Here is a 16916-nt window from a genome sequence, read left to right on the forward strand (position 1 = left end):
CCATAGTCAGGGTGCATAACCGTATTTTCTTCAAATTTTAACAAAAAGGCATTTGCACTAGTTTCTTTGTCCTGATCGGCATGTTAAATATTTATGGGTTGTTTTCTTTTATAACATTCAAAAAAAATTGTAAGTATATGTAGTTGCAGTTATTTGAACTTACTTATTATACAAAAAATGTCACTTTCAACGCTAAATAAAAAATTGAAAAATTGATGATGAGGGAAGAAAATTTCAAGAAAGGTGGGAGCTGAACTATTTGTGTGTGGAAGTGAATTTATAAAGAAACAATTATTGTCACTAAAGAATGAACATTAAGCAACATTAAACACCAATCACAAATAACAATTTTGTGCTTCAAAGAAAGAATAAGAAGAAAAATGAAAAACAATGAAGAATTCACTTAATATCCAGCAACAAGTGCTTACAAAATTCATGAACAATAATGAATCAGTAACAAGACGCAGTTACAAAATAAGCTATTTATTAGTAAAACATTCAAAAATCAATCACCGATGGTTCTTTAATCATGGAATGTATGATAAAAGCTGCCAAATTCATCTGTCCAGAAAAGTTACAGGCATTTCAAGATCTCATTATCAAGAAATACAATGGCAGATAGAATTACAAAAATGGCAGATATTTCCTGTAGTTTTGAACTGACATTATCTACCAAAGTCCTTTTCAATTGCAATTGATGAAAGCACAGAAGTAAGAGATGTTGCACAAGTTGCTGTTTTTTTTTGTGGTTGCAATAACAACATGAGAATCACCGAAGAATTGTTGGAAATTATCTCTCTTCATGAAACAACTGGTAAAGATATTTTTAATACTGTATGGAGCATTTTAGAAAAATGTAACTTCCTCTTGACAAGCTTGTTTCTGTAACAACTGATGATGCTAAGTCAATGACGGGTAAAACCAAAATATTTGTGTCACATTATGACAAGAAAATTACAAGATGAGTGAGTATCCAAATAAACTGAAAATCAGGGCTTTCCATTCCCTTATTCATCAAGTTCTCTGTTTAAAATTATTAAAAATGAACAAAGTACTTAAAACAGTTACAAAGACAGTCAACTTTATTCGATCGAGAGCACTTAACCACCATCAATTTACTTTGTTCCTTAAAGATTTAGAATCTCAGAATCTGAATTCGAAGATCTTCCCTATTACACAAAAGTTTGTTGGTTGTCCTGCCACAAAGTCCTGAAGAGCTATATGCTTTTAGAGGAAATATTTCTTGAAATGAAAGATGAAAACAACAAAAATATATTGATTATAAGAGATCCAATGTGGGTAAAAGACCTAGTATTTTTAAGATATTACAGACCATCTGAATAATCTTAATATTACATTGCAAGGCAAAGATCAATTAATAACAAACATATATGATGCAATTGCAAGTTTTGTAAAAAAAAATTTGACTTTGTTTAAAAATCATTTGCAAAAAAACGGTTTTGATGTATTTTCCTACATATGAGCAGTTAAAAGCATAAAATCAAAGTTGCTTGTTTTCATAATATGTTGATAAAATTGAAGAAATCAAAAACGAATTCAATAAACAATTTCAAAGAGTTACAAGAAATTTTTTCTCTTTTCATTGGACCTTTTTCCTTTGAAGTTGAAAAGGCTCCAACTTCAATAAAACTGGAATTAATTGATTTCCAGAATGATTCAGTTTTAAAAGACAAATATCGAGAAGTAGAAACTTCCAAAACATATTCCTATTTAGGTGAAAAATACTTAGAAATTAAAACGTTTGCTGCACAAATTTTATGCTTTTTTGGAAGTATGTACTTATGTGAGCAATTATTTTCATGCATGAAATTAAATAAAACAGCTTACAGATCAACATCAGATCTGCCATAATGAAGATTGTTTGTTCTCAATCTTGAATCCAGATATTGGAAAACTAGTAGGAGGAAGAAAGCACTGGCAAGTTTCCAGTAAAAATAATTAATTTTAGTTTTATAAATATGTATAGTACATTAAATAAAACAAATGTTTAAATAAAAACATACTATAGCAATTATATATTGTTGAGTTGAATTCACTGAACTACATAATGTGTTTTAATTGCCCTATATCCTTCATTCTCACTTCAAATTATAATTTTAAGAAAATTTGTAAATATGATGTGGCCCACATGAATCTTACCAGTCGCATTAAATGGCCCCTTGTTTAAACGAGTTTGACACATCTGCTGTATATCATACTTTCCCTGTTAGCAAGAGTTGTGCCAGTTATGTATTTAACTGTTCAGGAAAAAATTTTTAAATTGAAATAATGTGACTTCTGGATCAAACCAGAAGTTTGTATATAGTTAATCTGGGCTCCTGCTCTTAAGCTTTCCATATATGGTCTTGACATTCATTGATGAGGAGTTTTATAAATTTTGAAGAAACACCAGAAACTATCACAGATGAAACAGTTAGCCTAATGAATGAACTAAACTTGGACATCAACAATGATGATGTTAATGATTTGATTGGCTCTCACTCAGTACCTCTGTCAAATGACTACTTAATTGGGCAACAATGAAATACACAATGAAAGTAAGGAAGAAGCAGCTGATAAAAACGTCAAGACTTTGACAATTAAAAATACGAATGAAACCTTCACGCATTTTGACAAATTTTTGACTATCACGGAATAATGTGATCCCAATGGAGAATGTATATCTCAAGTACATAGAGTGATTGAAAAAGACAGAGCATGTTATAGAAATCTTTATCAAGGAAAGAAAAAAAAGGGTGGTATTCAACTGACTCTTGACAAGTTTATAAAGAAAACACTCAAAAGCACTTAAACACATTTCGTTAACTTCATTATGTATACATATTGATACATAAATACTGTAAAACACAGTTTTTGGTGCATATTTTTTTTACATCCCTCTACTTTCAAACATTCAACATTGTGTGTGAAAGTCGAGAGCCACCTGTATACTGTAGAAATTTAATTCTCAGTAAAACGATTGTTCTGAAGTAAAATTACCCTATAGACCACTAAATTATCACAGTAAACCCCAATTCGGCATTTTTTCTGTGGAACCCAAGTAATGTTACACGCATCCCCGTTGAGAATCACTGCTTTACATAAAAGTCTTCCCAAGATACATACTCCTTGGCAGATCACTCACATCTTGCATTGCCATAATCAAATAAACAAAACTAATTCTAATAGTTTTTCTATAAATGCAATATTTACAAGGACATACTTAATACCACAAATCCTGGACACTTGCCCCTCCCCTGATTTCATCTCTCCCTTATTAACTCATGAACCCACTGCCCAAACTTCTTTCACCAATACTGCTTAAAAATGTTTTCAGTTCAGCCAAATTAATGTATATTGAATGACTTTAAGGCACAAAGTAGAGCTTAGTCTTATTTATGATTTTACTGAGGTTTATTTTTCCTATTTATTATCATAGCGACATTGCTTCATCAAAACTTCCTGTAGTTGTAGTCTGTGTAATGTGTATTTTATTCACATGTCGAGTCTTACTGTCAAATTGCTTCCACTATTCTTATGCCACAACTATCAAAAGTTTCCTTTATTTAGATGTTTTGTTGCCAAACTTTACTTTTTCAACCTCGTTTCACCAGTATTTTATGTGATCACATAAAAGCAATTATTCTTGCATTTTTACAGGATTTTTTTTATTTAAACAAGTCTTATATGAAGTCTTTCAGACATTAAGGTTAGCAACTTCAATCACATCCAGGACTATTACAAGATATCCAACACAGATCACTTTTCAAATATTAATAGTAGACCTTTTACAAAAAAATATATTTCTTGGTAGACCATATATACAGGATGAGTCAGTTTCACACAGAATCAGTCAACTCCACCATGGAATCATTATTATGTCAAGCGTGTAAAAGGATCAAATGAAACTGACTCATCCTGTATGCATAGTCTACCAAAAAATATATTGTTTTGGTAAAAGTAAATTCGTCCTGGCAATTTTTAAAAAATAATAGTAGACCAGTATTAATTAGTAGTCATTGACCATTCTCTCTTCAAGATGTTGGTCTACTTCTTTTGGTCAAATTAACTTCAACCCCTTTTGCAACAGCTCCTTCTTTTTATCAGACCAGTGTTGTGGTGGTATAAGAATATGAAAATTGAATAATACAAGATTACTGGCAAGCACAAAATATGTTTTAAGTGGTTTTCAAGAATGCTGAGTTTAAATATTTGGTGTATTTTTCACAAAATTATATTCATTGGCAGATTACCATTTGATATTCGGCTATAAACAAAACAGATTCTTAGAGCAAACATTAGGGAAAATATATCTGAAAAAAATTTTAAAATATCATATTTTCAATTGGTCTACTTGACAAATTAAATTGTGCTATTTCATACCAATCGATTATTGTAATAAACATGACAATGGTAGGGTAAAATAACCAAACTCTTTATATTATTTTTGTTTTAATATTTGTTATATTACAGTATTTGATTTATATAACTACAAAGGTTATCTTACATAAGGGTTTATCACACCAAGTGACAAATCAAATACATTTTAAATTAAAAATTCTTTATTGCTCTACTGTACATAATTTTAAAAAGTGTTAGATTATTCACTTGGTGATAAACCCTACATAAGATAACCTTTGTAGTTATATAAATCAAATACTATAATATAATCCAATAGAAGAGTTAGAAATAGGAAATAAGCTAATAGGAAAAGCTTAGTGATTCAATATTTTCTCTAGGAAATAATCAGAGTAGTCTCTGATGAATAACTATTATTTACCCTGCATGAAGTTGAAATTCATCACTAGTGTTCTCAGACTCAGAGCTTTACTCTGGATCTGACTCTTCACCCTCAGACTGAGTTGGAGATATATCTTGCAGAGTTTTCAAAATTTCATCTGCAGAAAGATGATGCTCCAAGCATCATCTTATAAGGATACATAACATCTCATTGCAACAATCTATAAAATAGCAAATGTAACACAACTCAAGCATATGAGACAGCTTTCACTGTCTCATCCACTGTCTCAGCTAGGAAGCTCCTAGAAAAACTGCAAGTCTAGATATGGCAGCCGTGCCCCCTGAAACTGAAATGCAATAAACATTTTTTCAGTTATCTGTACTCTTTTGGGTTATAAATTAGTGAATGTTTAGCATTAAAACTACATGAAAACACCTTGTAAAACAGAGGGTGATAAACTGTCACCAGACACCAATGATAAATCAGTATTATCTTATAAACTTTATCCTAGAAAACAGTAATTTCTGATCAAAAAATCATAAAATCTCAGAATTATACTACCAAAAATATGCACATCTAAAAATCAAGGCGATCAATTGACCACAGCTTGGCATTCTAGTGTTAATGCAATGATAATTAACAATTATTAAAATTAAATTAGGAAACTGTAAAGTTAACTTAAAATTATAATAGATATACATTTTTTAATAAATTTACTGATATTATAATTATATATTATTATTATTTTTATACTAACTTGGGTCATTGCGACCAAGAGAGAAAATTCATTTGAAATTAATAAATATTGTAAATCTTATTACTAGATCTAAATTGTTAATTAAAAATATAAAATTCCAACATCCATAAATACACTAAGAAAATATATCAATTTATGTATTTTTATTAAGCAAATTCCAGTAATCTTTATTTACTCATTCCTACAATAAGCAGTCAGATATTAATTTAAAAAGCTCTAATATGTTTTTTATATTACTTTAGGAGCTTTTTAAAGCATAGACCAAGCCAAACCAAAACATGCAAAGCTTTATTTACATGCAGTAGCTATCACAATGCAAAAATTAGACATGCATTAATTTAAAGGGATAAGCAAGCCCTATTCAGTTTTATTTAATTTTATTTTATGAATTACAAAAACGATTATATCTTAGTTGAAAATTGAGGTAAGTGCAGTAATTTTGAAAATGCTGAATTGCAAAGTTTTTCAAAGTAACTTATTAATGGCTTCACCCTACTCTTTTCACTCACCTTATTATTAAAAATATCTTGAGATATACTTTTAGCTTCACTATTTGTTATCTTTGGTGTAGTTTTACTTTGGCGTGTTGTTTGTTCTAATTGTTTGATATTCCAGTCATCTGCACTAAGTTTACCAACTTTAGGAACATCACTTTTTAAAGTTTTAATAGATTCTTTTCTCAACTGTTGTTCTAGCAACTTTATATTATGATTAGTGGCTCTTTTTCCAGTTTTATTCTGTGCACTTGAAACTTCACTACTGCTATCTCCACTACCATGGTGAGATCTTAATCCTGCATCTTTTCTCATTTTCTCTTCTAAATCACGTACACGGGTATTAAATGATGCCTTCTCTGATGTTCCTGTTAATTTTTTGAATGATTTTAATGCTACATCTTGTGGTTCTATTTCCTGCAAAAAATTTAATTGGCATTACAAACAATTAATTGAATTTTGTACATATAAATATTATAATAGTACAACAATAATTGAAAAAGGTTTTTAATTATTTTTTAGTTATAAATTAGAATATATACTAAATATTTTATTTAAATGCAGAAATTTAATTGCTAATAACTTTTAGTTCTCTATGAAATGGATAAATCTTTTTAAAACTTGAGTAACAAATCTTTCTTTAAAACATTCATAAATTGAAATAGTTAAGTGATAAGTAGGGTTGGCAAATTTATGTTTTTTTTTTTTTTTAAATAAAACAATAATACACGTTTTATTTAGAAACCTTTGTTTTTTTGTTTTAAAACAGTTTTATATTATGTTATAAAATACTGTTTTAAAACAATGTTCTAAATTTTTAAAAATGTTTTATTACATAAATTTAGTAAATAAACTTTTTCTGACTTGTGAGCTAAATGTGAATGTGGAAATGGGAAATTTTTTCACTGTATGGGTCATAAAAGCATGTGACACACCGACTTTTATCACTAAGAGATTTCCTGACAGCACATGCCAGGACTGTTAGCAATACAGCTAATGTATTGTAATATTACTTGGATGGTAAAAGACATTATTATTATCGTTGTTACTTGTTAAGTAAAAAATGAGTGCAGGAAGAAGGCTTGATAATATCTGGAACCAGTACAAACTAATTTCTGGAAATCCAGGAAAACCGGCATACAGGGTGCAACGAAAAATATGTAGGAAAGAAATGGCTGGATTAGTCGCTCATATGAAAAAACATGTTGAAGATAACCACCTACGGGATGATATACAGGAATTGCAACAGCTGGGTGAGTATTTTGAACCATTATAAGTTTTAATTTTTTCTATAGTTTGCTATAAAGTTTTACCTGTGTCATAATTCAATTTGTACCTATATATATATTCTTAAGTTCTTCGTGTGAGTTACGTTGTTCTGCCTTCTCGGACAGTTTACATAGCATTACGAAAAAAATGGTCCTTTTCCAAAAATGTATGGGCTAGTACATATACATCGTTATCTATGACCTATGAAAATTTTATTAATTACTTTTGCTGCAAAAGTTTCTTATAACGTTTTATTAATTAGCATATTAATTGCATCATTGTTTTTTTATGAGAGTTTTTTAAAATCAAATTAATTAAATCGTTCTAAACTTTTATAGGACCGTTTTGACTTCGGTAAAATTTTTTAAAATACTATTGGATGATTTTTATGACATCAGCAGGTTTTTTTTGTTTTTTATTCAGTAGAATGTTTTATATATACCTTTTTTCAGTTTTTTCCCCATTTTAATAGCATAAAAATCAGAAATTTTGTGTTATACTGTCAACTGGTTTGTAAACAATGTAGGCCACACATGTGAATTTTCACACCTGTCAAATGAAAGAACAACAATCCCTGCAGCTATATTTATCAAATAAAAGCATTTTTTGGTTATTTTAAATTTTTGATATAGTTTTCCTATAAAAACACATTTTTTGAGGGTATTTATTCCCCAGCAATTATTTCAGCTGTCAGATTCGCTTTTACATGGAAATAATTATTTAATATAAAAAAATTAATAGATTAAAAATTTTCCGAGCAGAAATTAATTAGGCCTCAGAAACTAAAGTCAATAGTATACAATTATATATCGTAATCATTGTGAACTGAACATACTGAACTGAAGTGTGTAAATTATTAGACTCGTGCATAAAGTGTATTATTTTTGGTACTTATCTTAAAATGTACCATTTTATATTGCACTGACTTGAGTCTAATAATTTTCACACATCTGTATGTAGTAGTAATTTTAAAAACATACACCTAATTAGTAATTAATTTATCGTTTCTATATTTATTATTTATATTAGCAGGAGTCAGGAGTCTGAGTCTGAGACCAGTGTGAAGCACTCTACCACCACTTCTCGCTCCACTAGTGGCACTGGCACTGCATCCCAAAGCAAAGTAAAATTGCAACGCATTGATTCGTTTATTGTGAAAACATCAACCGTAATCAAAAAATGCAATTGGATCTCCAATGTGCAAAATTTATATATGCCACCAATGCAGTCTTTACTTGTGTAGAAGACCCTGAATTTATAAAATTTTGTCAGATATTGCAACCTGGATATGACCCTCCACACAGAAAGGAAATTGGGGGACCCTTGCTGGACACTGTACACAATTCCATTGAGAATGAATCAGCTGATGAGTTAAAGGATATTACAGTCTGTGTGGCTATTGATGGGTGGAGTAATATCCATAATGAACCAGTGATTTGTGTCTGTGTGACTGATCCTAATGGAACATTAACTCAGTTGATACAGGCGCAGAAAGGCACACATCAAACTACTTAAAAATTATTGCAACTGGAGCAATAAAAATATGCAATCAAAAGTATGGCCGTAAAGTAAGAAGCCTGGTAAGTGACAATGCAAGCAATATGAAAAAAATGAGAGAAACATTAGCAATGACAGAAAATTTAGATATTGTCACTTATGGATGCTCTGCTCATATTTTAAACTTACTGGCTCAAGATATCAACATTAAAGAGGTTACAGTTTTCATTCACCTAAACAACACTACTGAGCATTATACATTTCTGAAAATAAGAAATTCATCAAGCTGAAGAAGCCACAGCTGTCAACCCTGTTTTGGTTTTGTACATGCAAATCTTAAAAATGCCATTTCCATTTCATAAAGAAACATTTAAAAATGCTGTATTTTATATTAAATAAAATATTCTGTACATTCTTGAGTCTTACACTGAAGTTTTTCTGATTTATTTTTCTGTTTTACTACTCGTAGATACCAGTGTTTTATTTCCAAAAAAAACCATGTTTTAAAACATTTGTTTTAAAAAAAATGTTTTAAATCCGATGCCTATGTTTTAAAACATTTTTTTTAAATCATGCCAACCCTGGTGATAAGTATCAAATAAGTATGAATGAATGTATGTATGTACCAAATACCCAATTACATACTTCAAATAAACAATTATCTAAAGAATAATGCTTAAAAATATTTAAAAGAAATACTATTGTGATTAAACAACTATCTGACCTAGCAAATTTTTATCAAAACTTATAAATTTTAGGCAATATTGATAATGCAAAACAATATTAGTTAACTTTTGGTATATGAATAAGGAAATAATGGTAAGTTTTAATCATTCAAAACAAATCTAAGATTACAAATACTGCAATTTCTTAACCTTTTCCATGCGGTTAGCTACCGATCGGTGTGTATCACGTGACTTCTTCGTTTATCAGTGATGCGAAACTTACCGATCGATAACAATTAAAAAATTCGATTAATTTGCGCTATATTCGAGTTTTCCAGAGATCTTAGCTTTGATTCACTCTTCTGTATGTCGATTGACTTTGTTTAAGCCAATAAACGTTTTGTTACCACCCCTGGGCCATAAATATTTTGGTAAATACATCCCCTACTATTCTACAGTAAATCTTCGCAGTTAACTACACAGTTGGCTGAAAACAATCAAAGGGAAACTCCTTCTACAGTTTTATTGAGTCTCTTCTGTCTTTGTTGACGTTACTTTAACTAATCACAGACTTATGAAACGAAAAAATTGCCGCGAAAAGCCCCGCCTCCAACCTGCAAAGTAAAATGTAAACAATCACTGTAAATTCGCTTTTTAAATCGATTTTTAATTCTAATTAACTAATTTAATGCACTTAGACATTAAATTAGCTAATTCAACAATATTTAGGCGAGTAAATATGTTTTTAAAACTATCTAGCAATAAATATTCCCGGGAAACTCCACCTTCCTATAGTAAGTCTATGGAAGGTGATCGCACTGTTAATTTAGCTTTAAAATTTTTGTCAAATGAATTCATATATATTTTGAATACATTTAATTATTTTACAAAAGTAAGAGCAAAGCTCTACGACTGACACAGTCATACAGCTGACTAATCGGTGTCGCTCACGATAACAATGGACTACTCTCCCAGCTAAGTAATTAGAGACATAGTGTGAATAATGGCAATAACTTCTCCCCCGCTCTAGGTAGAAAGCTGTGGTTTGTTTTGTTTAATAGAGGACAGATGTTTCTATCTAACAGATGTACAAAGTTCAGCGATTCTCTGTAAATTAATTTTTTTTTTTTGTTCGTAACCTTCAAATTTGTTCATAAACTTCATATTATTTTAAATATGTATAAAACTAAAAATTATACAATTGTAAACTGTAATATGTTTTTAATCAAACACAAAAAACAGATTGAATATAGCGCGATATTGAAGCAAAATATCGCGATTCAAAAAATTACCCAAAAATGCAAAAATGCGCCGCATAACGAATTCCACCTATTTACTTAATGCTAAAGGTTTTCAGCATGGAAAGGGTTAAACATTCTAGAATAAAGATATCTGAAATGAAAAAGAAATAATTTTTAGCAGTAATTTTGAAATTGTGCCTTATGGAACAAAGGTAACAAAAAGCAACCACTCTCTCCAAGTTTCTATTATTGTATTTTTAATTTATTAAAGTTTAAAACAGATTGAATCCAATATCATCAAACATTCTTTAATTCATTGAATTTATCCAGTAGCATTCTCAAATAATTTTTGCAAAACTACTAAATATTTGTAAGTTCACATGACTTTTGTCACAGATATAAAAAAAAAAAAAAAAAAAAAAAAAAATTGACCAACCCCAACACAACAAAAAGGAAGAAAAAATGAAATGCTAGATTATCACATTAAACTTTAAAATTTACTCCATAGAAACCCATAAAGAAAAACAAACAACAATGAATGTCTACAAAATATTATTTTATTTCTTATTTTTCCTAAGAAAATATGATTTCATTAGAAATATGATTCCTAATGAAAATATGACAGTCTATAGATCTATTGCTCAATTGTGTCCTTATTTTGCACACAAAATTGCCAGAAATAGAAAAAACTCTCTCACTTGCTACTAAGCTGGGTTTAGTTGTCTTTAAATCATTAAATAATAAATCAAAATTTTTTGTTCTTCTGTTTGTACCTTCTAATACTAAAAACTTCTTTTTTAAAGTCTTAGGCTGGATGAAGTCACTTCAGGTTCTTGGAGATATTTATGTATTGATTTTTCCATAGTATTTTTTAAAGCTATGAGTTTATTTTCTTCTTTGCCACTTTTTCATCATTGCAGTCATCTTCTATAGAATAATCTGGATATAATCTCAATAATATTTGTCCAGATAACTTAATGATATCAGATTTTGCAGCTACAGGAAGAAATACGCTAGACAACTTTGTCCAAACATTCTGTGGATTTTGTAAATAAAGGAGAAGTGTCATTAATCCCATTTGTCTTCTCTCTTGAATTTGTACCTCTACACATGTAACAACTTGGAACTAATTTCAGTTTTTAAATTAGTAAATTTTTCAATTCACATAACAGAAATTCAAATATGCCTTTACTTGTTAATAAATAGGACAACAAGATGCAAACTTTGTCATCCTAAGGCATCAGCTACTAAACGTATTGATCCTTAAACTTTAAGGAGCTCTACAATTTTACAATACTCTGCTTCGTTCCATGTGTGAGAAGTACCGATGTCATTCAAATCTAAAGCAAGGCATTCTTTTAAGTGTACAAATCTTCTTATCATTTTCTGTAGTTGAAAGATTTCTCCCTATTGTAGAGAGAATTGGACACTTTTTAGGCGTAGGGGGATTTTTTTTGTCTTTGTAGTTAGTTTTATGAAACTTAGTATTTAACAATATTCCTGTTTTATGTCAGATGATTTTGTATCAAAATGTTCATGTTTTTAATCAAATAATTAATTAATTTTTATGTTTAAGTCTAAGCTCAAAAACCAGTTTTTTAGTTGGAAAACCCCAGTTTTCAAATTATATAAATTTCTTCAAAAAAACCAGTTTTTCAAAACTGACAAATCCCAGTCTAGACAAATTGTTAAAATCGTGTAGATTTCCTGCAAAAGGGTTTCCCACATAATCTACGGCATTCAACATGCATAAAATCTGCAGAATGAACTCCAAAACTTCCCAATGCAAACCAAAAGCGGAATTACACAATTGCCTCCAAAGACATTTTGGCATAATTCCTTGCTGGTATTGATGATTTTGTGGTTGAATTAATGACTATGAATGAAACATGATTTCATCACTAATTCTGAAATAAAGAAACAAATCAAAAAACTATGACTCAAAATTTCCATGTATAGACATCTGCTGAAAAAATGATTTTTGTGTTCTGAGACAAGGATGATGTCATCTCAGTAAAGTACTTTACCTATGGCAGTAAATGTACACACACCTCATGTACCAGTACATTTATAATAAACAGTAAAAAATAAGTTAGTATGCTTTGCATTTGCTTCTAAACAATGCATCACTGGTTTCTTATAAATAATATTGATATTCCTTTCAATGTCACATTATAATCTCCTAGGTGGTGACTGTCTCAAAGATAACAAAATGCCATCTCATGCGTAATCAACAAAATAAACCTACTTGACTAACCAGAAAATACAAACTGATGATTGAAAGTCTGTGTTAATTGGGCAGCAATTAGAAAAAATTGTAGACCTATAAATTCCCACTGATGTCTGTCTGTTTTTCCTTAATCTCAACAATGGAGTGAGTTAGATGAAAGACGAGACCAGATACGGAAACCTTAGGAGCAGGAGGTCTTGATTAACTATATACAAACTTCTGATACAAATCAAAAGTCTTGTTATTTCAATTCAAAAATTTCCCCCAAAACGTGTCAGATAGATATCCAGCACAACTCTATTGTTAAAGGAAAAGTGTGATATACAGGGGCAAGCCACTATTAATCTGAAGTGGAGAGCATATATTTTAAATTACATAAATTAAAAATATTATTAAAAAATTGCAGCCTGGCATTGTGACAATGTTACAATAAATAAATGCTTGTATACATATGGATTATTTCTATTTAATCTCCATTAAATTTACACGTGATGTATGCTTTATAAGTGAACACATGCACACTCATCAACAATACATATGTAGCTGCAATAAGCCAAAAATTATTTTCTAACAGCTGTCCACTGAGCATTCGATAAGTACTGGACTAATCCAACTAATTTGTTTGGAAACAAGCACTCAGTTTCTGGTAAAACTAGTTTCCAAATTCATCCTTTAGTCTGACAAAGTTAAATGCATTGGAAAACTCCTATACATTACACACAGTTTAAATTTTGCACATTCATTACTTTAATTATTTTGGATAAAGCACACAGAGCAGAAAATTCAATGAAATTTTCATTTTTGTTTATTGAATTTTCAAAAAAATTCAATAAACAAATCCATTTCTTTGTTTTGTTTATTGACAAAGCGTACTTAATGTAAAATTGTTGATTAAAATGTAAAACTGTCTCTTTGTATCAAATTAATAGTGAAATTTGAAAGAAAAAATAAATGTACACAAGGGCTACTAAAACATATCTTACATAATTTTAAAATGAAGCATATAAGAATAAATTACAAAGCTAAAATTTTGCATAGTTTACATTATTAACATGTCAAATGAAACTGCAAGAGCAAACTAGTTGTTATTAAAATGTGAAGTATAAATTTAACTCTTCATAAGTGTGTTATTGTATTTGATATCTTAATTCTGTTACGAAAATATTGTAACTAAACTACTAAACTAGATGATAATATTTCTTACCAAAGCAATTCCTTTATCTCTCTCTTTTGATTTTCTCTTATTACTTAAAGTATTAGTAGTTTTGCTTCGCTTGAGTGTGTCAGTTTTATCTTTATCTTTTGATTCTCTTTCCAAAGAATACTATAAATAAGAAAAGAGATAGGTAAAAAAATAGTTTCAAATTTTGAGAAACACTAAAACTTATTTAAATACTTACTCCTCTTTTAACCTGAAATTTTTGACTAAGCTTGCTGAAAATAGATAATGAAGACTGATGCTGATTTCCTCCTGAAATGTCTTCCCCAACCAATGGCTTAATTGGACGGACTGAAAAATTAAATTAATTTAAAATTAACAGCAAAGATTTAATAAATTGAGATATTTGTTAGCTTTTTACCTGTATAAGGTATTTCCCCACGAAATATTTCATATATTTGAGAAATATAAGAAACCATAGTCAACTTATCAGGAATATTACATTCACTCATTTCTTGACCAGTCATCACAGGTGGTATTCCATATTCTCTTTCACATATATCAAATGCCTACAACATGTAAATATTAATTAACTATTTAACATAAAAAATGTTCAATTTAAATAATTATTTTGAAAACTATTATAGAAACTGATAATGGATAGATAATGTGAGGCGAGTGGCTAGACTGAGTGCCACTGGTCATTTTATTTATTTTTCTCAATGTCATATTCATTAACATAACTGTCAGATGTGTACAGTACAATATTTTTCTGTTTTAAAGTTTTTAATCACTAAATAGATATTTATGTGAAAATATGAAGTTTTACTCTACCCTTTTCTAAAAGAATATAATAATGAAATAATATAAGTTTATATTAAAATATGTAGCTTTTTATTAAAATATATAATAAAAGTTAATGTCCATTTAAATTAATGTTGATCTACATTTTATTGTTTACTTAGATATATACCCTTTATTTGTTAAAACTTATTTTTAAAACTATAGTTATAAATTCTTTTATATGTATTAGGCTGGCAATGACTGAATTATAGTGAATCAATGAGAAAATCAAATTAAATTTTATTGTATTAAAGAGAGAATCTTCTCTTATTACAAAGGAAGAATAGAAGAGGAAAAAAAAACCACAAATATAAAATCTATGTTGTTTTACAATTTAATAATATGTAAAAAACAACAAAAACTTTTGCTTTTGCATTTTGGATCCACAATATTCTGATTAACTTCCAAAAAACTACTACTTTAAATTTTCTTTACTATATGTCTATAATGGAATTTGTAAAATTATACAGACAAATTACTTTATTATATTAATCTTATGAAAATATTCATGTAAAGTTTCTAATAGTTTCAGTTTGACTGAATTATAACTGAATTCCATAGTGCATACCATGCAACTCACCATCTCCAATTCAAGTTTTCCTAATTACCCTTTGGAAGATAAGATCTCAAACTTATGAATACAATTGCAACTTTTCCATGATCAGTATTTCACATTTATAATTTTATTTCCAAAAAATATCCCCATGAACCTTGGAAGAGAAAATGCTATCCAATTCAAGAAAAATTGAAGAGGTAGAATTTTACACTCAAACCTGTTTTTGTGCGGTCTTTTTTTGTGCGATTTTTTATATGTGCAATGTGTTTTGTGCAATTATTTTTGTGCAGTATACCAATTTGATTGAAATTCATATACTGCACACAAAAAATCACACAAAACAAATCGCACAAATAAAAAAATCGCATAAAAAAAGACCGCACAAAAACAGGTTTGAGTGTAGTTAAATTTTTTACCTGTCATTCTAAACTACATTATCCTATATTTTGCACTTCATGTTTCTCATGCTTTTCATAACCCAGGTTTATTTTTTAACAGCACTTTTCTTCCACAAAGTTTATTTGAAACTCAGTTTATGTTTATTTACATAGATATATACCGTATTTTACGGAATGTAAGACGCATTTTTTTCTTCAAAAAATTGCCTCCAAAATTCAGGGGCGTCTTATAGTCCGTAGCATCTTATATGTATTTTATATGTATTTAAAAAAAAAAAAAAAATGCTTAAAAATTAAAGCGCATCTTATAGTCCGTAAAATACGGTAGATAAATGAATAAATGAATGTACTGTACAGTACACACATACCTCAAATTTAAATGAGGTGGGATCACATTGTTAATCTGACATTGTGAAGAACACTTTTATGTAACAATTTTCATAGTTCTTAGAAAGACATTGTTGCACCTGGTAAAATGTCACAATAATTTTTGACGAGACTATGTCTCATCTCTAAAATCGTGCTGCTGTCAATGGCTGCACATCTTAGAGGTATGAAGGAGTACATGTCAGGAGTTGCAATTTGGCATAGAGTATTTACAAATTACGCGCACACAAAATAAACCAGACTTGTAGGTAGTCAGGGGACTGAGAACTGGGTCAAAATAAAATGCAAAATGCTGAGACTGTTTCTACAAACAGGTGTGAATACGAGATTTGTGCATCCATTGCTTGCACTATCTGAGACAGTCTCGGCCCAAGAATGACTTCGCCGTTTTACTTGTTTTTAATCATTTGCTCAAAAACACTAATTTCAAAGGCCTATATGTAAAATCTGACACTATATTCAATGACAATACTTTAGAGATTTCATCATAACCACTGTCAAATTAGAAATTAATCTTTGGCTAAAATTTATTATCAAATTTGCATTTAAATGATGTCACTCTGCACTGGAGACAATTTCATAAATACCACCTCAGACAGCTATGGAACATTCATATCTGCAATATTCTATTTATGTATAGTTAAACATCAAGTGATAATATTGTTATGATTTTTTTTAG

General features: G+C 29.4%; 1 protein-coding gene across 1 annotated transcript in view; it reads right to left on the bottom strand.

Annotated features, from left to right (window-relative positions):
* Mical (Molecule interacting with CasL) overlaps positions 1-16916 on the bottom strand; it is an 88409-nt gene that overhangs the window by 37052 nt on the left and 34441 nt on the right. The window contains 4 exon segments of the mRNA XM_067281238.1: positions 6008-6409; positions 14099-14218; positions 14295-14404; positions 14475-14622. Coding sequence (XP_067137339.1) covers positions 6008-6409; positions 14099-14218; positions 14295-14404; positions 14475-14622 — 780 coding nt within the window.

The sequence above is a fragment of the Centruroides vittatus genome, unplaced genomic scaffold, assembly GCF_030686945.1.
Source record: "Centruroides vittatus isolate TY-2023 unplaced genomic scaffold, ASM3068694v2 contig_912, whole genome shotgun sequence".
Lineage (NCBI taxonomy): Eukaryota > Metazoa > Arthropoda > Arachnida > Scorpiones > Buthidae > Centruroides > Centruroides vittatus.